At 37.0% G+C, this 25,361-nt stretch overlaps 2 protein-coding genes across 7 annotated transcripts in view; both read left to right on the top strand.

Moving 5' to 3' along the window:
- LOC136558113 (LIM zinc-binding domain-containing Nebulette) overlaps nt 1-25,361 on the top strand; it is a 244,577-nt gene that overhangs the window by 110,653 nt on the left and 108,563 nt on the right. The gene's annotated exons all lie outside the window — the stretch shown is intronic.
- LOC136558088 (nebulette-like) overlaps nt 1-25,361 on the top strand; it is a 96,767-nt gene that overhangs the window by 1,576 nt on the left and 69,830 nt on the right. Inside the window, exons 1-5 of one of the 5 annotated variants that reach the window (XM_066552408.1) lie at nt 10-146; nt 2,099-2,313; nt 3,635-3,744; nt 9,175-9,249; nt 18,473-18,616. Coding sequence is in view for 4 of the 5 variants with exons in the window: in XM_066552390.1 (XP_066408487.1) it covers nt 3,734-3,744 (11 nt within the window). In the remaining variant the exon portion in view is untranslated. Of the gene's footprint in view, nt 1-9; nt 147-2,098; nt 2,634-3,634; nt 3,745-9,174; nt 9,250-18,472; nt 18,617-25,361 lie in introns of those variants that run through there. The other 4 variants (XM_066552399.1, XM_066552390.1, XM_066552381.1 and 1 more) reach the window with 4 other exon arrangements.

Here is a 25,361-nt window from a genome sequence, read left to right on the forward strand (position 1 = left end):
AATGATTTTAATTTTTTTAAACAGAAAAATGGAAGGATATTAATATATCTATTTAATTTTCAGTTTAGTTTTGATTTCACCTTGAAGTACTAGAAACTCCTCAAAGAGCCTATTTGAACCAAAATTGTAACTACTTCATTGAAGGGGTAAGTGAGAACAGTTAATTGTGTAGATATCCTTGATGAGAAAAAAATAACAAAATAAATTTATAATAATAAAGTTAAGTAGCATAAATATTTTTAAAAGAGTCTCTTTTTTGTCCTGATATGAAGTTTGACAGCATATAGATGTTAGCACAGTCTTCTGACTTTTTAAAGAATCTCTTGTGCTATGAATATAAACTTTGTGAGGAAAAAAAATCATGGGGGTAGTGGAAGGGAGTGTGGGTAGATAAAGGGGTTGAATTTTGGTTGTTATTTTGCCACCAGCGATCCTTCCTCTGAAGATTTAGACCAAACCTGTGGACTTTATTTTATGGCTCTTATGGAGGTATCAGGACCAGAGTGATGCTTCTTAGACAGGAATGAAATTTAATCTCATGTCTTTTTAGCATTAAGAACCAAATTCTGCAGATATGCAACATATTTTGGCATATTCGTCAATACACAAAAAATACATGTTATTCTCACAGACAAATGTGTACACTTTGTCAAAGGCCCTTGTAGTGTTTTTTGTCCATTTTGATCTTTGAGAAGATTTTCAGAATGAATGCCAATATTCTCAAAATGAAAAAAGCCCCTGCCACATGTATTTTTGTAGGTGATTTTGCAGTTAAGCTAGCTGCAAACTGGTTTTGCAAGGAAGAGATTAAGGTGGCAAAAGGAACAGAATAAATAAAGATGATTGCAAAAAATGTGGGTCTATCGTGACGCAGGGCTAAATGAGGGAGTAGAAACTCAATCTAGTACTATTTTCTTTGGGGAAATGGAACACTTTCAGCAGTCTGCAGCAATGAGCTGCAGCTTACTGCCACTGCACTTTTATGTCTCGATATATGACTTGAAGCATGTTTTATCCTATGTGAAATATGTTGCTCTTTCTTAAATATGTTTCTGGTAAATGTCTGCAAAGTATAAAAGAAAACAGGTGTCCATACAAATTGATGGAGTGAGAAGCTTTCATTAAGATAAAGGCCAGTGCTTGGATAGTAGGGGTTGCTGGCTTGGTTGTATAGCTGGAAGGATGCATGGAAGCTTTCACAGTGCTTGTGCTCATTGCATTAAGAGCCCATGTAATAGCATTCCTCACTTTGGCATTAATGCTGTTATGGACTTGAATCACATAAGAGCAAGAAGCGCCACACATTTGTGCCCTCCTTCTCCTGGAGACACAACAAAATGAAGTCATGCAGTTGACTTCATGTGCATTTTTGCATGTGACTAATTTTCCAGTGGGTTTGGGTTGTATCTGAAGTGAAAACAGTACAAAAATAAGAAAACAGATTAAATCAGCTTGAAAAAGCACATTTCCAAGGCATCCTATTTTGGTGAAGAACTTAGGAAAGCTGGTAGATTTAATGAAGGGAAGGTCACTGAATCATCCCTCTATGGGTGAGGGAGTGGCTTCCCAAGTATCAGGAGCTGAACTCCTCACTGAAGTTAGTGAAACCCTTATTGGATGCAAAGAGTGCATGAAAATCTTGTAGCATTCTTGAAAGTTTTGTATGTGGGTTCTAATGAGAAAAGCTGTGTATTAATTTTCCTTAAATGTCTTTAATGAAATATGGTGCATGGTGTGAGGCTTTTAATTATCAAGGGTTGCATTCTATGTGCAGTTAAATTTATACAGCTTCAGGGGATGCAGAGAAGGACAGGAATTCCCCCTTAATTTGAATCAACTGAACACCTGTTATCTGGACAAAGACACAAATGATAAGGAAATTGGGCACTACCTCAGATGTGATAAAAATACATCTTCAGTTGCAACTAAAGGAGGACACAAACCACATTGCTACTGTTGTGCACATCTGCACGTCTCAAATTAGAAACTGTCCCTGACATACACTGAGCCATGGCTCCCTATTTGGAAGCTATTGGCAGAGTTGTTCAGTCTGTTTACTTGCTCAAACATAAAATGATCTCTTAAATTGCCAAAACAGATTGTAGAGAAAATTGGCAGAAGATGTTAACAACATGGCCCGGAGCTCCACTTGTAGGATTCACAGCACAAAGCCTGCAGATACTTGTCTCTAAGTGCTTTTTTCCCTCCATTGAATTCAAGTGAAGGAGAAGAATAGGGAACAACAGAAATTAACAGCAGCATCAATGTCTGCATTTCACAAAACCAGCCCTGGCACATCAATAGAGAGACTGGGTAAGCATTTAAAATTGTATGCAAAAGAGCTTATGCTGCTATAGGGGGTTTTACTGCTTCTGAAGTAATTAATATTTTATTCCTGAGCCCTTATATTCCTAAGCATGATTTTTATCTTGCTATTGTTTCATTGGGAAAATAAGTATTTATTTATGTGTGACAATTGTGTTGACTAACACAGATGGGATAGCACTTGTTGAGCAGTGCCCTGGCGCTGCATGTCTGTGGCAGGTGTGCTCAGCCAGATGCAGCCTGCTACTGATGGCCTTCTGCTGACCTTGGTACTTCTGACAGTTTAACATGAACTGCAACTCCAAGAGGTATTTATTATTTGGTATGTTGTAGACTTAATTCCACACAGCTGCACTTCAAATATCTGCATATAACTCATATAACTTATTAAGCATCTATCATTTGAGTTGAACAGCATTTTTCTGTCTGGAAACAAGAAGGTTGAATGTGTCATTCCTATTGCTAACATGAGTGTATCTCTGCAAGAAGGTGGAGTTCCTGCTGTGCTCCTGTGCAGTGAACATACATGCATGGAGTCCAACTTTGTTCTTTCTGTGGATTGATCTTCTAAGCTTGTTTTGTGTAGATTCATAGAAATGGAAATTCTGAAAAGCCTCAGGTCCTTTGACTTTCTGATAGTTCTGTGTTGGAGTTTGATTTCTTATTTTCAGAAATCATTCTGCCTTAAAGTGTAAAGTCCTAATAAATGCTTTAGAAATTACTGAGCAAAAGAATTACCTTAATTTTCAATAACCATGAGTATTTTTTGCAGATTTTTACATAGGTTTTATACTTTGTAAGCTTTCAGAAATTTTAAAAATGACTGAACACATTCTTAAGAAATGATAAACCTAAGGAAATGTAAGTAATATTTTAGATAGAACTCATGCTAAATGAGAAAATAGAAAGTTTTGAGAATTGTTTTGAAATTTCAAGGTGTATTCTACTTTAAAATGAAAAATCTTTCTTTACTGATCATTATCAAAATACGCAAAATTAGAGACAGTGTTAAATTAGTTCCTATGCAAATGAATTCTTTACCTCCACTTTCAGGAAAAATTCTGAAGATATTTAGTGGCATGCTGCTTTGTTGGGCTTCATTACTTCTTTTTGCTATGATCCCTGTGTAGGACAGTAGTCACCAAGTATTCAGCTTTCTAATATTTTTTCATTTACTATTTATTTATTGTATGTTTTGATACTCCACACACCATAAAATATTGTAGAAACAACCTGTAACTTCTTTGTGGAGTTTTCATCAAAGCTTCTTTCTCACTTCTTTAACTGTATTTATTTACATTGTTTTCAGAGTTGTCCAAGAAATAAGGAAGTATTGGAATTCTCCAGTATGGAAGATATGGATATGTGGTCCTTATTTAAATGAAGAACTCAAGCACAGACGTTATTCATGCTAATACAGTAAGTAGCACCTAGAGTAAACCATTATCTTCTGTGTAGGCTCCTATTAGATGTAGAGGGAGGCACAGCCTTTGCTAGGGAATTTTACAGTTGTTTGTTGGGGAGGAAAAGATTGCTGAGAATCCAGAGCAGTGTGTTCGTGATTCATCGACTTCTCTTTCTGTTCCCATAACTTTTTCACATTCTCTTTTCTGGTCTCTCTTTCTCAATACTTGTGATTTACATAACAATAGCTCCCAACATGTAGGAGGAAACTGTATTTTTAGACTCCAGAATGCCAACTCGAAGGATAGTTTTTGGAATGTCAGATAGTCATTACAGTAATTCTGTACAAAACTGTCAGTACAGGTGGAACTGAATAATTTAGATGACTTAAACGATGGTTAAATTTCTGCTGAGCAGGCAGATGTTCAGTTTTCAGCAATGTATAATTCAGTTATAGACCATATTCTATGGGGGTAGTAAAACAGATATCCCTAATGAGGAGACATTGCTCACCTGCTAAAGGTCAACTTCTCCATCCAGAGCAGCAGAAGCATTAGAGTCTATCAGTGATGTTGTTATAAAGCTGCTTCTTCTGAAACACAGGTGGAAAAGTGCACAACTCTTCTCTAGAAACAGCAGAAACTTTGAGAAGCTGGAAAACTAACCCCTGCCCAAGGCATAACTGCATTTGGAAAAATTGTTAGCATTAGCAATAAGGATTTATAATGCTGTTAGTGTGCTGTATATTGTATGTCATACTGCCCACAAGAGTGTTAGGTGTGTAAATTCAGAGAGGCCTTTGGGTAAGTCCACTGAAACACTATCTGCAAATCTGTACTGAGGTTCTGGTAAGCTACTAATGTGTGAAAGAAACACACTAGCAAGTTGTGTAAAATGGAAATTCCTTTCTGTTGCACACAAGTCTATTTGGACTTGAATGGCATGTGACCTTGGGACAATTTCTGCCTGGGGAAGGTTCCCTTTCAGCAGCCCCACTGTGAGGATGGTAAGCAACCTCAAATGAAGCTTCTCAAATGTGAATCCTCAGAGATGCAGGGGGAAATATTTTAGGTTAAGTGGATCTCTGATAGTCAAAGCAAGCAGATGTGACGCCTACATAGCTGCTTCTTAATGATCTTATTCCATCTGGCTTTATTCTATAGGGTTGCTTAGAAAGAAATCTTTTTTCTGTCTTTTTCTTAGGCAAGTATAATGTGATGCTTATTATTGTGGTTTCTTATATTTTTCTAGGGTTTCAGAAGTCTATTTTATAAGTTTACAGAAGAAATTATTTTAACTATTGCCTTTTTTTTGTATTAGTGCTTTCATATGAAATCAGTTGATAGCAGAACTATGTAGCCTCAAAGTTTCAAAAAGTTTTCCATGGAGTTCCACAGGGAGTAGTATAGTCTTTCTGATTCTAATTTAAATAAATAAATTTGACAGGATAACTGTAACCTTGCTCACTGTATTGACAAAATAAAATGAGTTTTGTGGTGGAAATAAAGCAAGCCGTCCAGAAAAATCCCCAAAGGCATGGATTTACTGCATATGTAAGTGGGTCAACTCATGCATGAGGAATGAATGCTAAATGTAAATTGGTTGCAAAACTGTAGACTTTAAGTAGAATTGAATCAAGTGATAACCTAAATATTTTGATAGGGATGTCCTATCATGCCTCTCTTTTGGAAACAGCCAGAAAGCTCAGCATTACAGAGAAATAGTTAAATCATGTGTTTGTGTAAACTAGAACAGTGTCATTGCACTCCAGAATCAAAGGCATTGCATTCATTTATGTTGCTGGCATTGGTAAATTTTAAGTTGTACATGTATTTGGTTAAACCTGTATTTGCTTTGATGGGTTGCTTTACATTATATACACTTCAATTCAATAAGACTGCTCTATTCCTTGATGAGCGAAATGTTCAATCCAGCCTAGAAAAATACTTCTTGAGCTTTTCCTGGGTTAAAATAATAATAAAATAGAATAATCTAGTTAGGGAATACAAAAGAAAAAGATAGAAATTTCTGTCTCGCTGATTTAATTTTCTATTTGTGATAACATTCATATTGCAAGGCAAGGCTTATATGAAGGGCATCAGTAATTAAAAAAAACTACTGCATAATCTTCAAATATGTAACATAACATTTCATGGACTTCATTTTTAATCCACACTAATTGCCAGCTTGTTGACAGATGAATGTGTTGCAGATACATATTGATCTAAAGGTTTATGTCTGTACTTATAACTCTGAAAATTCAGATTGAAGGTTAAAACAGCTATGTAAATGTGAGGAATAAATTGTCAGGTATGCCATTTCCACATTTTGTGGTGTTGACTGTATTGCATATGCCTCTTTGAGCAGTATTTTATGGAATGAAAAATTCCAAGCTGTAATGAAGACAACTATGAAGTGTTTTGTGTTAAGTGTTGTAAGCACCTGTCCATTGTCTGACTAAAGGACGTGAGTCTGTCTTTAAACTCTAGTGACTTCAAGATTGAATCTACTTGGAAGGTTTTTTATGTTTAAATATATGGCTCTTTTTTTTCCTGTTGTGATACTAAGCAACTGATTTATGACAAAACCCCAACTTATTTTTCTGGTATCCTTGAATATATTTTAGTGGTATCTAAATCACTAATTATTTTTAATGAGTACACACTTTTGAAGTCAGTCTTTTTTACATATAGAAAAAAGAGAATGAAAATAAAACCTCTTCATGGTAGCTCAACTTGGGAGCTAATTAAAATGAGGCTTTTAAAATGGGAAAAAATTAATTAGCCAAAAAGTTGAGAAGTAGGAATTGGCACCTCCAGAGATCTTTGGGTAGTTAAATGCTTGCAAGGAAAATATAATATCTTATTTCCTTGTTTTATTTCATTGTTCATTACCTGCTTATCATTTTACCTTTCGGTTCCATCTTACCTAATGCTTCTGTGCTTTGCATCAGTTGCTAGGGCACCATCTTAGGCATTAAACCTCCTGCTGAAGAACAAAATATTCTGCTTCTTCTAATACCATCTTTAATCTTGATCCCTGGAGATTTTAATGTCTCACCCCCATGATGCTCACAGGCTTCATTGACCTTGAAAACAGGAGTATCTTATCTGGTCCTCTGTGGCACTTTTTTTTTTTTTGGTTGTTGTTGTTTTGTTTTTTGCATGTTAGGACAAATTTATGTGATTTTGTGATTTCCTCTAGGCTGTCAGTAGATATATTTGTTGTGACATAGGCAGCACTGTAATATGTATAACCCCAATGATCGAACTTTTTAACCATCCAACCATCCTAACACAAGAAAATTTTACTTCTCCAAGCAGTAAATTAGAGTGACACAAGATTGCTTTCTAACCCTTTCTCCTCTTGTAATTATTTAAATAATGATTCAGTTAAAGAGATATTTGTGTACTTTTTTTGGAAGGCTCTTTCTCTCACACCAACGCAGTCTTACTATTAGAAACCACATTATTTAAATGGAAAACTGAAGGATGTTTCTTCCCTGCCACCCCCTCTCTAGATCTGCCTTGAGTTTCTTTCTCTCCTGTCTTCCCTGAGCTGGTGAGTGGTGACCTGGTTCAGTCCCCACAAAGGACAGTGTATAAAGGGGGAGATGCTGAATATATCACTAAGTAAGCCAACACAAGCAGAAAATGGAGGGTGTCTGAATGTCAGTCCCTAGTGGACTTTGGGAAAATCTAGTCTGAAGAAAATATAATTTCAGAGGTGGCTTTTTTGAACTTCAAGTCTTTTCTGAATTTCTCCCTGCTGGGTCCTACCTTCCTTTTTTCTTTACTGGGGAATAGTGGTGTAAAGTGAACCCATACCCAGTTTGGCCAGTCTAGTCCTTTTCTAGCCTTACGAGGAGAAATACACTTGAGAGTGTGTGACTTCTGTTGCCAAGGTTAGCTGATTTTTATAGGGTTTGGCATAACAGAAGAGCTGTTCCCAGCTTCCACAATAGTGAGTGGCTGAGTAGCTAAGGACGATAGTGTGGCTGGTGTGGGTTTTGGCACAGCAGAGATGGTCTTTGAGGGAGCACTGGAGGATTGTCTTATGAGGAACCCGTGGCAAGACCCAGAGTCTGTACTGGGGCAAGGTCTGGATGTCTCCAGGTTGTACCTCAGTGTGCCAATACTGAGCAGGGTCCTCCTCCCTCCTCTTATCATTAAGTGGGACAAAGGTACTTGGTCACCTTTGATCTTAAGTGAGATTAGCAACCATTTTGTTGCAGAGCTGAAGGCACTCAGTTGCGCCGTTCCCTCAGGTACCACTAATGCAAAGTGAAGGATTCAAATGATCTGTGGAGGTGCCTCAATCCCATCTCTCATGGTTTCTTGCCTGCTCAGCAGAGATACTTGCTCTGGTGTGGGCTGGGTTGCCCTTGGCTGCCGTGTTGTAAGAACAAGAGGAAGGGCCAAGGGTTTTATTTGCCTGTGCCAGCAAGCTGTAGACGTGACCAGGGCAAGGGTAGCAGGCATGGAATGAGGTCACTTGCTTGGCATTGCCTTTTGTTTAGTGTTCCTTTCTGCACAGTGTGTGTTTCTGGCTCAGATGATAGCTGACATGCTGTCTTGAATTGAGTTAGCAGTCAGGGTCCTTTTCAACAGAAATTGAGTGGATGAAAGGCTCAAAAAGCTTGGTGGTAATGGAAAATTAAGCAGAATTATCAATGAAGTTATGGCAAAAGTTGTAGAAAGCTGACTTTATTGTGGGATTGGAGATTAGATGATCAGCCTATATTGAAAATTAGTGGAAAAATGCTCGGAAGACACAAATGAGGGTTGAACTTTTGGTATGAAAAAACCCCATTAAGCAGAAAAAGTCTATTAAGTTACAGGTAGACTGTAACTGCAGAAATGAATGTGATTCTGTACAGTTTCTTATGAGGCAAGAACTAGGAGCAGGAAATGTAGCAGTCAGGTACTATACTTAAAAGAAAAGCAAGTCTGTGGTATATAATAAAAATGTGAAGCTCATTAATATCCCAGCTAGGGAAGACTAGAAGTATAAAATACATTAAAAGAAAGATTAGACAAGCTTGTGAAAGTTAAATTAATCAGGAAATATTAACTGTTGTTATCCAAATGCAGTGACAGGTTTGGTAAGGCTCTGGTGTGCTGATAGCAGGAAACTGAAATGATCTTAGTAAGGGGAGGCTGTTCCACAAGTACTTGCCTTGGCATGCATTACTGAGCAGTGACAGAACTGTGATGGTGTCATCGGTGAAACCAATGGGTTTAGTGAGCTTAGTACCTTGTGCAGTTAGTTTCTAGTCACAGCTGTGGCTCTGTCCTACCAAGTTGTGACCAACCCATTGTGTCCTTGGTTAGCCATAACTGGCTTGAATGTACAAAGTTAAAAAGGATTAATAATTATGCACCTGACCCTAGACCTCCTTTGATATTGATGGGCTTCATTCATGACATCTGATTGTCTTCACAGGCTCTCTGTTACAATCCAGAGAACATTTCTGAGCCTTGAATGGTGAATTTTTGAAGACTTGGCTGAGATGCAAAGGTAACTAAGATGTGATGGATATTCCTTACATACATGCAAGTGTTTTTGCATGGCATGGCAGTTGGCAGACAAGGTATTAGTCATGACTAACATGGCTTTGACCCCACTAGCATTTTTTACTGGTTTTCAAGTGAATCTCCTTATCATGTTTCCACACTTGCCTTGGCAATACAGAACCCTCTTGAAGCATACAAAGTGGATTCATAAACTGAGTGATGTGCTCCAACCACCAAAGCGTATCCAGTCCATTTGACCAGAGTAGAGCTAGGCTGTAGCTTCTTCCCCCTCTTGTAAAATATTTTATGTCCTTAGAACCATTTAATCCTAGAGATCTGCTCCTGTTACACTGCAGAACTTTCTAATGGAAACATTGCTAATGTTATCAGGCTTGGAAATGAGACATCACTTGGAAGTTGTGTTCCCTTGAGACCCGAGTGTGATGCTAACTGCAGCTCCAAGCTTTAAAATTCAGAAAGAGGAAGGCTGGAAATAGTGGGCGCTGAAAATCAGATTGTTGCATGACCTCTGTTTGCCCTGTCAAGGGGTCATTGAGACTTGTCTGGTGCATGCACTAAACTTGTAATTTATGTTTGTGGAGGATGTCAAGAGGAAGATTCATGCCTGGATGTGCAGGTGCTCCATTAGGACTTAGAAAGACATGGATTGATTAGGTGGTTATTGCCATCTGCAAAATTAGCCTGGTCAGAGACCCCTGACAGGGAAGCTTGGTGCATAAGCAGTGATCCAGGCTGCAGTTGATAAAGCCTCAAAATGTTGGCAGTAGATAACTGAGATATCTGTGAGAGCTATCACATCTGGTATGCCGGCTCTGAAGTTTTGGGGATGCCATCCTGCATCTGTCTGATGTTGGAACTGAATTTTGCTATGGTGTTTCGTGGCTGAGTCTGCAGAAAATAAGCCCACTCTGTGTGTGTGTGAGAGAGAGATACAGGAGGGAGGGGAGGGTAGCCAGAAATTTAGCTGGTTTCTGTTGCTTTTGGGGCAGTGTATAAATATATGCCAGATGTATAAATGAGACTTGGGAATTGAGTATATCCCACAGGTATAAATGAGACTTAGGAGTTATCTGGTAGGCCTGTGTCTGTCAGAAAAGATATTCCTGTGGTTCAGAACAGCATGAGGAACTTGGAGAATCCTAGGGAATCTGCTCCATGTGGGCAATTTGTTTATATTTTGCAACATGACCTTTTCTAACATAACACTAAATAAAATGTGAGGGTTGAGAGGTGAGGCGTACAGTCCTTCTCTGTTAAACTAATAAAGCTGGCTGTATCCCATGGATCTGGCTTTTGTTCACCTGTGTATCCTGCTCAGTATTTGGTTTTTGTTCTCAGATATGTACTGCACAGAAATGGAGCCATTTTCTCAGGCTGTTTCTTACTGGTTTTAAAGAAGTGGCTGGACAGAGGAGAGGTGTCTCAGGAAGTATTTCCTACTGTATGAGCACTTTTGTTCACTGCACTTAAGAACATTGCATTGTAAGGGCCACTGAAGCAGGTCCTTAGCTGTCATCTCTGTATTTGCTCTCAGAAATCTTGTAATGCATGTTTTGAGCCTGATCTTGAAAGCCTTCAGATGTTTTTGCTCTAAGTGTTTATCTAGGTGTTACCTGAGGTGTTTCTTGTTTGTCAGACAAGTTCTCTTAGACATGATTGAATGTATGGATCAACCATCACTGATTTGTATGAAGACAGGGCAATACATCTTACTACAACTGGGTTTGGGAAGTCTGCTCTTTATTCCTGATCTTTCTGATGGTATTCTTTGTTGCCTGTGTCAAGCTACTTCAGTTCTGTTTCCTTTACAATAAAATGGGAATAATTATGCTGAGGGCCTTTAGAAAACTCTTTCAAGTTATAAAGTAAATGGTAGAATAGCTGAATGGTGTGGCTGCTGGTTGTTGTTACTTGTGTGTGTAAATGTTCTAAGTGGTAATTTGGGAGCACAGGAAACAGTACAAGAAGGAGTGTCTTGAGTCATCAGCTCTAGTCTTCTCTTTAGGAAAGGCATATCATGGAGAGTTCTCAAAACCCATGTCAAACTCTGTATTAATCTAATTATAGGTTTAGCCTACTCTTTTTGAAGACAATTCCTTAATTTCACCTGCTGCAGGTAAGAAGCTTCATCCAGTTTTCACAAAATAGTTCTTTATGGCAGGGCAACCATTGTGGTTTTGTTTGCATAGCACTTCTGCCTCTGTTATGTATTGAGAGAGGTGTCATTCTCAGACTTTTGTTATGTGAAGCTGAACAAGTGAGTAGTTTTTCATGTGCCCTTGCCTAAGTTTCACTATTCCACAAAGTCTTGACTTTGCCTGTTCTGATGGGAACTCACTTTTTTTGAGTACAGAGGCTGAGAGTGTTTTTCATGCTACTGTGAGATTTAAAATATACCTTTCGTGATTAATTTCGGGATGATATTTGGTTTTCTTCATGGCTGTTTTGGTGGCCTGCAATTATTGTGTGATTAATTTGGATATGCAAGTACGTCTTTTTCCAACTATCAAACCTGTAACTTGCAGTAGAAATTCTCTGAAGAGCATATTTTTGCATTAAGTAATATTTAATTCCCTCTGATTGCTCCAGACCTCAAACCTGATTAGTTTTACATAGAGAATCTTTTTTACAGCCGTACCTCATTAATAAAATTACTTAACAAAATTAATCATGGTCAGACCCTTAAGGTATTTCCTCTTGCTATCTTTAAGCACCATTCTGTTAACACAGCTTGTTAAATTATTTTTGCGATGAGCTGATCTACCTATCTGAATTTGTGATTCTTGGATCAATCAACATATTTTCTAACTTAATACATAAACCTTATTTTTTTTGTACTCCTTCTCTGTGGATGCCATGCCCAATTTGATAGATTATTGACAGTCCATATAATGATATTTATGATTTCAGAGTGCATAGTCATTCTTAGGTTCTTTCAGTTTGTCACATAGAAATCTGCATAATAGCAGATATGTTGGAAATTTTAGTGAATATAGAAAATAACAATGGAAAACTTTTATCACAAGGAGTTGCAGTACGTTGCTTGGGAAAATATTATTAAACATGTTTTTGAGATAAAAGGATCATATGGTGACCTATCATATATGGTGACAGGCTTGAGATATTCCTTGCCTGCTTGTTTCATACAACTTTTTGTAAAGTACAGATAATTGTATTTCCTTTCTTGGTGTATCTGAAACAGTAAAGTTTAAAGACCTTGTTAAAAGTCTTCTTATTCACTATAGATGTGAATGTAGCTCTAGGGTTCGATCTGTTGCAGTAAGAGTTTCCTGGATACGTTTTGTTTGAAAGATGCTGAAATTTTGCAAATGCTTTTGCTGCAGTGTGGAACCTTTCAAAGTTATTCTTAACAGAAGTGAGGACAACCCTGTTTCTGTGCTCAGAGTGTGTGATAGATGGTTGTGTGAGGCACTTGTTTCACATGTAGGTTGCTGTCTCTCTGTGTTGCCTATGTGTCTCTGCCATTGGAAGATTCTCACTTTGCATACCTATTTTTCATAAGTTGAAAGAAGCAGAAAGAAGAGAGAGGGAGAGAGAGAGAGAAATCAGGATAATTAATACAAAGTTTCATAGAGCTAAAGCAGAATTCAGTTCTGAGTTCCTGTTTGGAAAACTTGAACATGGGTCATGCATCTGTGTACATAATGTGTTATGCCAATTTTATACAGAATTTTGGAAATTGCATGAAAGTTTATAATTTTAGAGGAAAGTGATGTGCTGATCACTTTCAGTCCTTCTGGATACAGTTAAATTGATGTGCATTTAGAAAGAGAATGGATAGGTGGAAGACACTTGAATTTGAAACATCAACTGTAACTTTAAATGCTATGTTTGTACATGAAAACCAAAGAGGGTCCAGGTTTAATATGTGAAGGACCATAGCTCAAAGTCTTGTGTATCTTTTACTGCTGAGATCAAGTATTTGGCTATTTTACAGACTGGAGTCTTCTCCCTCCTTCCCTTTGTCTTTCTCCAACTCCACCAAGAAAACTGAAGCTCTCATTCTCCTGATGCCCAGCATAAGAAAAGAAATCTAGACAGTCACAACTAGTTTGACCTCACAGCAAAGTTCCTTTTTGCCAACTCAACTCTATCCAAGTCATGAATGGGTTGTGGAGGGATTTCTTCTCTGGAGGCAAGAGGTGTAACTTCCAGGAGAGAGCTGAGTTAGTCATCTCTGGCCCAATTTGCCAGTGAGGTGTTCTGGTGCGCCTCTTGCTGTCCTGCCTTCCTTTTTAACCTGGGACTGTCCTCTGCCAGCTCAGTGGTTGGTGGCATTCTCCTGAGACTCTCTGGTAACATCTCACAGGGGGTGGAATGTGTTTCTTGGGGTAGGATTAATCTCATATTAGCTTGGTATTTTGATTACGAAAGTGCCAGGAAATGTAGAGGCACAAGTGCATTCTCATCTTGGTTTACTGGAACAATTAATCTGTGTACTTGTTCCAAAGACGTTTTGTTATCAGGGTACAGGAGGCCAAACGCCTTGGTAGATCTGTGTGGCCACCTCCAAATGCCTTGCCAGTGAATTGTTAAATAAAGGGAAATCCTTTAACTTGTGTGTAAGCCTGAAAGTGAGGGGATGTCCTGCTACTCTTGTAGGTTTTATTTTGTCTCATGTTCTTCACTGCAACACTGGATCTGCATTGCTTCCTTTTCTGTGTTCATTTTACAAACCATTTTTAGGGCCATGCTAGGATTCTGCTTCATCAGACTAGTAGCAGTCTAAGCCTGTGTGCATAGGCTTGGTGCTCTAGGTGGGAACTATGACAATTTCCCTAAAAAATCTAGAATATTTTTAATGTTTTTAGATTTTTCAGGAGCATTTTTGCACTGATACATAAGGACTGTTGCATTTGTATGCTATTAGAGCAGATGTATGCTATCAAACCAGATGAAAGAAAGCATGGCTTATTTATTCAAATGCAGTCATGCAACCCTCACTTGTCTAGAAGCAGACATATTCTTAATTGCCAAGCAAAGTTTGTTTGTGTTAGAATTATTGCTCCAAATGACCTTGGCAATTTGCAGTCTCCTGTAGCTAATAGCTTTCTGAATGAAAACAGTGGACCCTGAACTCTGGAGGTGAATAAAGTAATGCTTTGCTATGTATTAAGAGGAATTTTCAAGTATGCTTTTTGCATTGTTTGATAACAACACTGTTTACTAAAATACTAAAGTACTAAGAGCTATTTAGTCTTTCTTATCAACAGTTAACTTTGATAACCCTTGTCCCCATAGACAGTCAGCATTTTTTAAATTCTAATTTGTTTACTGTGCTCTCTTAAGTGAGTAGCTCATTTAAAAAAATTTGCCCTTTTCCCTTTTGTTTAATGATAGTTCTTTTAAAAGGAGCCTGCTGTCACGTGGCTAGGAATAATCTGTATTTTTGCCTAATTTCCTTTTCTTTTTTTGTTGTGTGTGTCCTTGGTTACGTTTGATTTTATATCTAGAAGTGGAAAGAATCATTGCTTATTGAAATGGTGGTCCATAAAGACTCCTTTGTCTTTCAAACTAAATTTCTTTTTGGTATCCTGAGTCTTGTTCTTGTAGAGGGTTTTGCTAACATCTCTGCTTTGTCTGTGCTTTCCTACACAGATACTTTCCACGCTTCCCCTTCATGCATCTTTAGTTTTGGTTAGAAATCCTCTTAAATTAGAATAAAGGAAATCAAGGAATTTTAAAAACTCTTTTTAAAAACATTAATTTTTTATTATTATTATTTTTATTTATATTTAGTTTTTTTTCCTTTGCTGGACTTTCTGCCTCAATCCAGTACAATAATTCAGCATATTTTGCTGTAATTCTCTTATGGAAATTATGATAATAGTGATGATAATTTCCAAGTCCACTTCTTTGTGAGAACCTGCTTGACAGCATTAAAAAGTAGCCTTAATAAAAAAAAACGAATTCTATTGATAAAAGTGCTAAAAGTCAATGTGGTGACAAGCTGTGCTGTCTTGAAAAAGCAATTAAAAACCCCTAAATCATAATATCATTTCCTCAAGGCTTTTTAATATTGAAATCTTCAAACAGGGTTTACGTATGAGAAGAGCAAAAGAACATGGGAAAAATTCACTTTACAGAACTGAGAGGATATGTCTGCAAGTAAACTTTTCTTTGAAAATGTGTTTTAAGAATAGAAACGTTGATAGTGTGAAATCTCTCTGAGTAGTGAAAAAAATCTATGGTGCCTTTTAAAAAAGCAGTGTTGTTGTCCATTTGTGTCTATTTTAGACCCTCGCATCAACATCTGCACACAGAAATATCTGTTATTAAGCTGTTCAGGTCATTAAACTGGATGTAAGGCTGTGCAGAAAGAATGCATGAACAAAGTATCATTCATCAGTATTCTACAGTAACTATCTGCCAGCTTCCTTCTGGCACTTTCACTCTGTTTCCTTCTTAAAGGAAATGAGATCATTCAAGGTAGGCTTGTCCTGGATGAAAGAGGTGTAAACTATCTTATATTTTCAAAAGTGTTATTGTTTAAGAGCTTGCCAGAATAGCATTTTGCTGCTAAATTTTTGATGGCCAATACTAAAAAATTGAATACTAAGAAATAGTCTAAAGAATGAAATAAATGTTTATTAAGAAACTTTTTGGATAATTGAAAGCTATATAACTATTGGGAAGCAGATTTTAATTGCCAACTTCAACCACTCTGAGGAGAATTTATAAATTTAACAGATGGCAACTTATTAAACTAGTCCCTTAGTCAATATGATGGGAGACTTGATATCAATTTTTACTCTGATAGAGGAGAAGAATTAACTGGCAATGTAAAAATTGGCAGTTATTATGGCTATGATCTGATTGAAGTAGGTATGTTTGAGCAGACCATGACTCCGGGCAGTAGTGTGTTTATTTGGACTATTAAAAGCCCCTATTTGCTAACCTTAAAGCAATTAACTTAAATGTAGCACAACTGTAACCACATTGCAATGAAATGCAACATGACACAAAACAGAATCAGTCTTGGTTCAGAAGTGATAGTCATGAAGGATCTGATAAAGGAGATAAACAAAGAATGACACAGTTTTGTGGCAAGTTATTCAAGGTAGGGCAAGAATAGAATGTGAGTAACAACAACAAAAATTATAAGTGAAAATGTGATTGTAAGTTCAGATAAATATGTATGTACAACTTATATCCATAAAATAATGGCCTCTGCACTGACCTTTACCTCTCATAAGCTACTTCTCTGAAGACAAATTCTCAACGCTTGGTAACAGTAAAAAAAACCATTATGCATTAGGAATAAATAGGGGAAAAAAAGGGAAAATGGAAGAAAAGAAACCTTGATTATACATCTGTGGCAGTCCCTTTTTCACGCAGACTTGGAATAATGTTTTTGGTTCTGGTATGTTCAAAAGAAAACAAAAATTCTGGAAAATCACCAAGGATGATTAAATCCAATTGGAAGAATGAATGAGTTCTGGTACAGGAGTCTTCAGCCTAGACAAAAAGGGTTTTAGAATTCAGAAAGGTGTTGTAGAAAGCTCTACACAATTATCATTGGGAGTACAAGTCAGGGAGTGACTGCTTTCTCTGTCTTCTCATGCAAGAACTAGGAAGTAACAAGTGAAGCTCATCAGAAGGCAAGCAAACCAAGAAGAAAGAGGTGCTTCCTTGTGGAAAGTATTAAATGACATATTTTTGTGCTAGAAGTCTTATATGAGTGCAAAAAATCTAGATTAGTTCAAGAATAAGGCAAGCCCTGAGAAAAAACTGTGCTGCAGAATGAGAAAAACCCAAACCAGGTTGAGGAAATACACCAGACTGAAAACAACTGGAGTCAAGGAATGTGTATGTAGGGGAAATATCACGTATATTTTCCCTGTCCCTACTGCTTCCAGCTAGTGCTTGTGGCCAATCTTGGATAAAGAACACTAGGCCAGATGGACCTTTGGTCTAAGCCAGTACTAGAGACTCTTAAATTCTGTCTTTTTCTAGAAGCAGTGATGAAACATTTATATAAAGTATTTTAATAAAAATATAAAATTTAAAACATTTATGTAATAGATGGAAAGAAATTAATGCTGAATATAAGTTACTATCTAAATACAAAGGATACAAAAAGGTGAGAAAGTCCATTATAAATGGCTGACAGAGTTAAAAATAATAAAGCCTTTAAAATAAAGGATCATTTTAAAATGTAGTTTTTAGCTATAACCAAGATAACTTCTGCCAACATTCTTATTTCAAGTCAAAGAAATGTGGTTTCTAATCCAATCCTTTCCAATTTTTTGAAGTGTTTTTACATGTTGAATTTGTATTCGAAATAAGTAAACTCTTATTTCACATTTGGGATTTAGGCTTTCTAAAGTTACAACAACATATAAAAAGTTACAGTATTTTTGGAATGAAGCAGAAAGAGGTGTCCATCCCACTTCTGTGAGATATCTGAAGCTGGACCACAATACTGTTTAAGGAGGGTTTGTGGTCAGTGAGGCATGTGGCAGATGGCTGACTGGCAGATGTCGAGGTGTAGTGTTATCAAAGGGCAATCTCCAAGGGGGATGCTTTTAGTCATTCTAGTTGCTTCTGTCACTGTAGCAGTGGGGCAGATAAGGTGATATCCTTGGAGGTTCTGTGAGGACACCCCTGGGTAGAAGGAGCACAATACTCTCAGCAGAGGCTGCACAGAAATCAGGGCGGATACCCGAGTATAGTGTCCCCCATGGCAAGGTGGATTTGAAACAGATGAGTGGAGTTCAAGGGAGGACAACAGAAATGATCCTGGGGATTGTAAAATAATACTAAGCTGTTGGAGCCACAGCTATTCATTCATCTGTGAGAAAGAAATGGTTTTAGTACTGCATAGAGATATTTGCACAAGGAAAAGATATCAATAAAGCTGGGACTTGACAGCAGTCCTGACAGAGATATGACAAGGTTTCCTGACTGTGGATTTAAATAAACTGTGTGCAGTTGCTATTTTTATTTAGAGGAGACATGGCCTAGATCAATGCTGTTAGCTGCCATAGAGAACACTTATAAATGTCCTGCTCCTTTCAGCATCAGGCTAATTGGGTGTGGGACCTAGAGAAGTTCTTTCCCACAGATATTTGAAAGGACTTGAGACCTTTTCACCTTTTTTGCAGTGTGACTGTATCTTATTCTGTGCCAAACGTCTTACCATCCTGAGACTGAATTTTTTTAATGTACTTAATTCAATGAAGGGCTTTGGAGTACAAAATGCCATCTTGTGCTATGCAGAGAGATGCAAGGAAGCTGCAGACAAAGTGAACATCTGTATGAGGAAGAGAGGCTTACAACTGCTGAAGGCTGGAATACCATCATCAAGGCTGAATACAATCATCATGGTATTCAGTCTAATTTCTACAGTGTTTTTGTTGGATTTTCTTGACATCTTTCAAAGTTTTTATGTATGTCTTCTCTGTGTGTGCTCATGGTGGCTTGCATGTAGGAAGTCAAACTTACTCCTCTCTCTTTGTTTTCACTTTTTAACTCCAGTTTGTGACTCTCTACCATGTAGCCACTCACTCCCTGCAGCCCTCACCAGTGGGAGAGAAAGGAAAATCAGAATGAGGAGAAAAGTAAAACTTAAGGGTTGAGATAAGAATAGTTTAATACCTAAAACAGAGTAAAGAATAATAATAAACCAAATAAAGATACTAATAATAGTAGCAAGAGTGACAATAACAAAACTACAGGAATGCAACACCATCAATAATAATAAAAAGGAAATTAAGAAAAAGAGAGAAATAAATGCTAAGAAAAATGAGTGATGCTCAATATAATTGCTTACCACCTGCTGACTGATACCCAGCTGACCATCAGTCACTCCCTCCCAGCCAATTTCTCTCAGTTTATACACCAAAAAAGATGTTCTGTGGTGTAGAATATCCCTTTGGCCAGTTTGGGTCAGCTGTCCCAGCTGCACTCCCTGCCAGGTTTTTGTCTCCTCCTTCCTGCCAGGGCATGAGACACTGAAAAATCCTTGACTTAGGGTGGCACTACTTAGCAAGAACCAAAACATCAGTGTGTTAGCAACATTATTCTCACACTGAATCCAAAGCACAGCACTGTATGTACTAGCTACTAAGAGGAAAGCTAACTATCCCAGCTCAAACCTGATCCTTATGTAAATAGGAAGGATTGTAATTGTTTTATTAGAGCATCTTGTCTTTAAACTGTCCAACTTACTCTCGCCTTTGCCTGTGCTTTATTTCATTGGTTTGTAATCTCTGCTGACTGCAGGATCACAGACAATAGGAGAAATATATGCTGTTTATAAGGTCTTCCTACATCCACTACTGTTGGGTCTTTCAGCACATAAAGAATTGTCAGTGTAGAAGTTAAGTGACATATGAAGGGCTTGCACAGGAGAGCTGTGTCTGTGATGTCCAAGTGCTGTTTCTTTGGACGTTCTCAAATAACCCAGGAGAAATGGGGCAGCTGCAGAATCTGGTAAAAAGTTAAACTACTGTTCAGAATAATCACTGTGTCCTTACTGTCATTGGTTAATCTATATTTTTGCCCATAGTTTCCCTTTTGACTTTGTGATTGACTTGTAACATGTTCTCAGACATTGTATTCTGACCACTGAGCAGCTGAGCTGGAATTTGATTGTTTTGTATTACAAATGAGAAAATTCTTATTTTTTATTAAGCAGCATTCATGAAATGAATGCATTTGATTATAATATGCTGCTTATAATTTATATTCTTCTATAAGGAGTGGTAAACATTGCAGAACTACTTTGAGGATATATAAATACCTGAAATTCATTATTGTATCTTTAGGTCCTGGGTAATCTTCTTTTGTCCTGAAATTGTTCCCTTATTACAGGCATGACTCCATAGATAAATGAATATTGCCTTCCTGTTCATCTTCTCTAAGATAAGTAATAAACAAATCAAAGGAGTTGTAAATAAACAGATTTAAACCATCTTGATATTTCTATGATATATTCTTATATAGTTGTTTTATTATTTTATCTTTCTTACATAAGCAAAGCAGGCAGATTACTGTGAAATAAGTCTTTCTTTTCCCATTAACTGTTACTTCTACTTTTTAATAAACTTTTAAGTATTTCAGCATTTAGGTTAGAAGAGCTATCAATTTACCTCAACAAACAAATAGGAAACCCAGCAATGTGATACTTGAATGTGAGTTTGGATATAACTACTTCAGTAGAGAAAATAGTAAAATGATACACAGGGTGGGTATCAGCTGCTCTTACAGGGACCGGAAGAGTTCACAGTCCTTGCAGGTATGAACCTATAGATGTCATTGTTTGTCTATTAGTATTAATATTCCTCTGTAGAAGCAGCAGCTTCAGTTCTGATGGATACATTTAAAAAGCTCAACAAAGGAGAGAAGGTTTGGAGACATGGTGAAGGATTGATCTGAGGCAATATTTTAGTCCTTAGGCTAATACTTTTTTGTTGTTGTTGTTGTTGAATAAAATATTGAAAGGATTTCATGGTTTTGAAATATTTTGTGAAGAGAGAGGATGTTTGTTTGGAGAAAGATACTGTATGTGTTGAAGAAAGCAGAACTAAGATCTACTATCTGGAATAGGAGCTTAAGTTTGAATTAAAGGGAACGTTTTCAAGAGAAAAGATAATTAGCCATGATTAACCATGCATGATTAACCATGAGGATTGTCAGAAAATGTTCATATCTGTATGAACTTATAAGGCTAAGTAATGGTTATATTTCTATTGGCAAAATTTGATATTTTACATCAATTTGTGGATTCATGGTAAAAAAACTGGTCAACATGTTGCAGAGCAGGTAGATTCAATATAGACTTACCTACACATTCCAGGAGTTAGGTGTGGCAAAATTTATAGGAGTGGAACACTTACTGCTCTTCAGGGTTGATTATGTGCACAGGATTGATGGCTGACCATAAGGATGCATTTCAGGCTGTGGTGTGACATTTGTCTTGGGCTGATCTAACGTTATGTTTCTGTTTGAAGAGATCCTACTGCTGTCTGCTGTGACAGTGACAGGGATGTTCCTACCCCTCTATGCAGGAAGTGAACACCTGTGAGTTGTGTGGGAAGACTGGGAGAGGACAGGATTCTCTTTTAAGTGACAATGAAGTTCTGAATTGATTTAAGAGAATTGTGAATCTTGACTCATATGTTTAATGTCTATGAGGAGGTAGGAAGTCAATGGAGATGGGTAGTAAAAGTACTTATACTGCTGGAAGTTATTTAAGATCTGATCCCCCTGCAAAATGTTTAGCTGATCTAATTAAATTGGGTTTTACTTTGGTTTAAACTAGTAAAATTTGTGTATCTGGAGACAATTTCATGAAAGGTGAGGTTGAAGAAGGTGGTCTAGTGGCTTCCTGTAAGATGCTGCCCAAGAGGCACATCAGAGAGTTTAGTGCTCCTCCACCCTTCATGTTCACCCTTGATTCCTTTGTCTTACAAAATTGTTATAAGTTAGTGCCTGATAATTTTGATTGAAAGTGTTCCAAAGTTTTGATGCATCACTGTGCACAGAATTAATGCTGAAAGAAAGAAATGTGTCTCTTCGTGTGGGGTATTCATCAAATTCTCCTGAAATATGGTCTGGTCCTTTTGTCATTGGTCTGTATATAGGCTAAAAGTGGATGCTGCTTGTAAGGGCTGTGAATCCATAAGAATTTTCTAGTGGCCTGTCTTCTGCCTTTTCATGTAGGTAAAAATCTGCCTCCAGCATGAAGCTGGAGTTTTCCAGTACACCAGGAGAACTTTGAAGTAGCAGACTTTCAGTTTTGGACATTTCTGCAACATCAAAAGGCTTTATGGCATCCAAGCCCCTGCTTTGTAAGGGAGATGATCAGCACATCAGTGAAACTGCTTCTCATGGCTGCAGGGTGTATAGAGCTATACAGGTGTGTGATTTCCATCTTCGGACAAGAGAGACTGGGATATGGGAGAGCAGAGCTAGGGCACTCAGGGGAAAATTCACCTCTGTAGCGAAGTCATTAATGATTTCAAAGGGCTTTAAGGGTGTAAGTTCATTTTCAAAACAATTCCAAGTTGGTTATGTTAAGAAAAAAAAAGACAAATATTTGTGGTTTGCTTAATGACTAAAAGGGAAGGTTAAAGATGCTAAAATGTTACCTTGTGTCACATCAGTCACATCAGCCTTTATTCACTTGTATTGGAGTGGACACGGATTCTCCATTCTACTTGCGGAAACCACTTCCATTTTTCTACCTCAGTTTTTGAAACTTGAGTTATAAGGAAAAGATAAAATTTAGGCAAAAGTATCCCTCTTTTTTCCCCCCTGGTAGTGAATGGTGAAAATAAAGGAGATATAAGACAGCAGACAGAGAGTCCAAATGTTTTTCCATATTTTAATTGGTAAAAGTGAAAATGTAAAAAAATATTTGTCAAAGACTATATTAATATAGTTCCTTTTTGCACTTGGTTTTGGTGCCAGTTATAATAAAAAACATGAGAAAAATTTTAATGCTTAATTGGTCAGTTCAAAGTCAATGTATGAGATAATTTTGAAACTGTATTAAACTTCTTAAATGCAAGTTATGCTGCAATTTAAGTGCCTTTTGCTACAGAGAAAAATTGTTCTATTATAGTCTGGTTTTATATAGATAATGGATGCAATTCATTCAAAGAGGCTTTGTAATTTTGTTTTGGTATATGAAATACCATTTCATATATGCCTTTTGGCATTTTTCATGCAAATTACTTTTTCATCAAATGCAATTTTTGTAGTACTAGCTCTGATTTTCAAAAGATTAGCATTCAAAATAAATTGACGCATAAGTATTGAATTTGTGCAATTAAAATTTACTCCAAGTAGAGAGAGAGGAAGTGGTTTAAGAGTCTGCTGAGATGCTCATTGTGTTTATGACTGTTGCAATGACAATAGATGCCAGTGTTGACCCTCTGTTACTAATTTAATTGCTCATAGGGATATAAATTTTCCCTTTGAAAGCAATAAAGACAATGTTTTTATAGAATCAGTGGTGAACATTGAGACATCCATTGCATTTTGTCCATAATGTAAAACATTCTCTCATAAAGATAATTAAAAATTGGTTAATTCCACATGGTAGTGAGTGGGGTAATTTGTTTCTTGTGAGCTGGGATCAGAAATGGACACTGGGCTTTTATTTTCTGCACAGTCAGAAGATGACTCTGAAGTCCCTCCTGGTTGGCACTCAGGCTGTTTTCTGCATAGCTGTTGCAAAATGCAAGTCATTATTTTGTGAATCATGTATATACTGTTAGTTATTTAAATAAGTAGAATATGAGTCTCATGTGAGGTTTAAATCAGGTCTGTTCCTTCTGCATGGGGCAATCTCTGGGTTGTTCAAAATAATAAAGACAATTTCTAGTGAATACGACTTAGAGACATGTATTTTTTCCTTCAAATTATATAGGTAGTTTGTATTTATCATCTCCTATCGTGTACATTTTTGATCACAGTATTAAGCATTGCTCCTGTGAGGAAGTTCATAGGGGTGCATGATTTTGCCTGTGCTGTGAAGTGGTTAGTACTTTGAATAAAGCCAGATCCTGACCTGCACTGAGCTGATTGCAGGACTGTAGCTGTCGAGACTGCATTAAATAACCCTGGAAAATATGAAAACAAAAGTCTAATGATTCTTATGAGAAAATTATATTTTGTCACTTTCTTAAGACAGAGCTAATTAGTTACATGTCTTAAGTTACTCTAAAGATGCTTGGGCTGTACTCTTGCTCCATACGTGTTGATATGATTGCAGTTAAGTGGTAATTAAAGGTAATTTGATCTTTGCTGATGCATATACTTCTATATAAAAATATATATGTAGACTGCTCTACTGACAGTATGGAAATCCCTAGGGATGTGAAAACTTGTTACACAGAATTCCAAGCAGAATTAGAGCCATAAGTTCAGTTTCCTCTTTATGAATTTTCTTTTTTTGCAAAGTAAATACTGGAAAATGAATGGAAATAGATTGAGGTTGCTGGAAAATAGGAGGACCATGCCACAAGAAGTAAATTTCTCTTGTTCTTCCCCCAAGGAAAAGCTCTGTAGTAATTGAAATAGACAGAATGAATATAAATTCCTCAGCCCTAGTATTCTGTCTAGCAATGCTGTGGCCTGTGTCATTGCCAGGTCAAAATTTATTAAATGATAACAAAATAAAGAAAGATTAAGGCTTTTTAATTTCAGATGTAATTACAGAAAAATGTATCTATATGTTTGTGCTATATGCTGTGATGTAGGAGTTACTGCATGAAATTTATGAGTTTTCAGAGGCTAAAAGTAAATATTACAGTGGTTTCTTGGCTGAAAATTCGTTATTTTAGGACTGCTTTCTTTTTAATTTTAACTGCAACTCTGAATATTTTGTGTTTATAATTTATTTCAGGATAAGTAGAATTTTTTTTTTGTCTGATCAGCCTGAGAAAAGTGGATCTGGCACAGCCCTATAGTTGTCTATAGTTGCTTATGTTGTGGATGGGATATAGGAAAGGCTGGGGTAGATGCAAAGGTGTGGGGATGGTGTAGAGACCTTTGGAGAACCAGTGTCACAGCTGGCAGGGATTTGTATGTCTGAGCAATAAAAGACAGTGGGAAATCAAACCTTGTCTTTTCTAGGACTGGTGAAAAAATCAGTTAACTCCTAAGTTATTGATACAAACTTTCAGTCATAACTCCAGTTTCACACAGCTTTGTCTGGGGCCCTGAGGCTTCTGGTGCTCTGTTTCTTCAGTTTTAAGGAGCCATAGTATTTTTCTCTCCAGTTGGTTACATTGACAGAAGACTGAGAAAATGTAGTGATATAATTTACATTTCCAGCTGAAGTTTCAGTACTTAGTAGAACAGCCCCCATGTCAGTATTTCTTTAGTTTTATTAGTGCATCTTTACAATGTCTATTGTGTCTGTTACCTGAGTCTACATTTAAAGCAGTTCCTATTGCTCTTGTAGAGTCTTTCGGAACTTTTAAGAGCACAGTGCAAGAAAAGCAATTACTTTGAGGTGCATCTATACCAATTCAAACATGAAGCCCTCAAAATATATTTTTTCTTTGCTTTTTTGATAGTGTTTGTGTTGACCATGTTTTCCTAGTCTTTTGAGCT

The sequence above is a fragment of the Molothrus aeneus genome, chromosome 1 (genome assembly GCF_037042795.1).
Source record: "Molothrus aeneus isolate 106 chromosome 1, BPBGC_Maene_1.0, whole genome shotgun sequence".
In the NCBI taxonomy this organism is placed as follows: Eukaryota; Metazoa; Chordata; class Aves; order Passeriformes; family Icteridae; genus Molothrus; species Molothrus aeneus.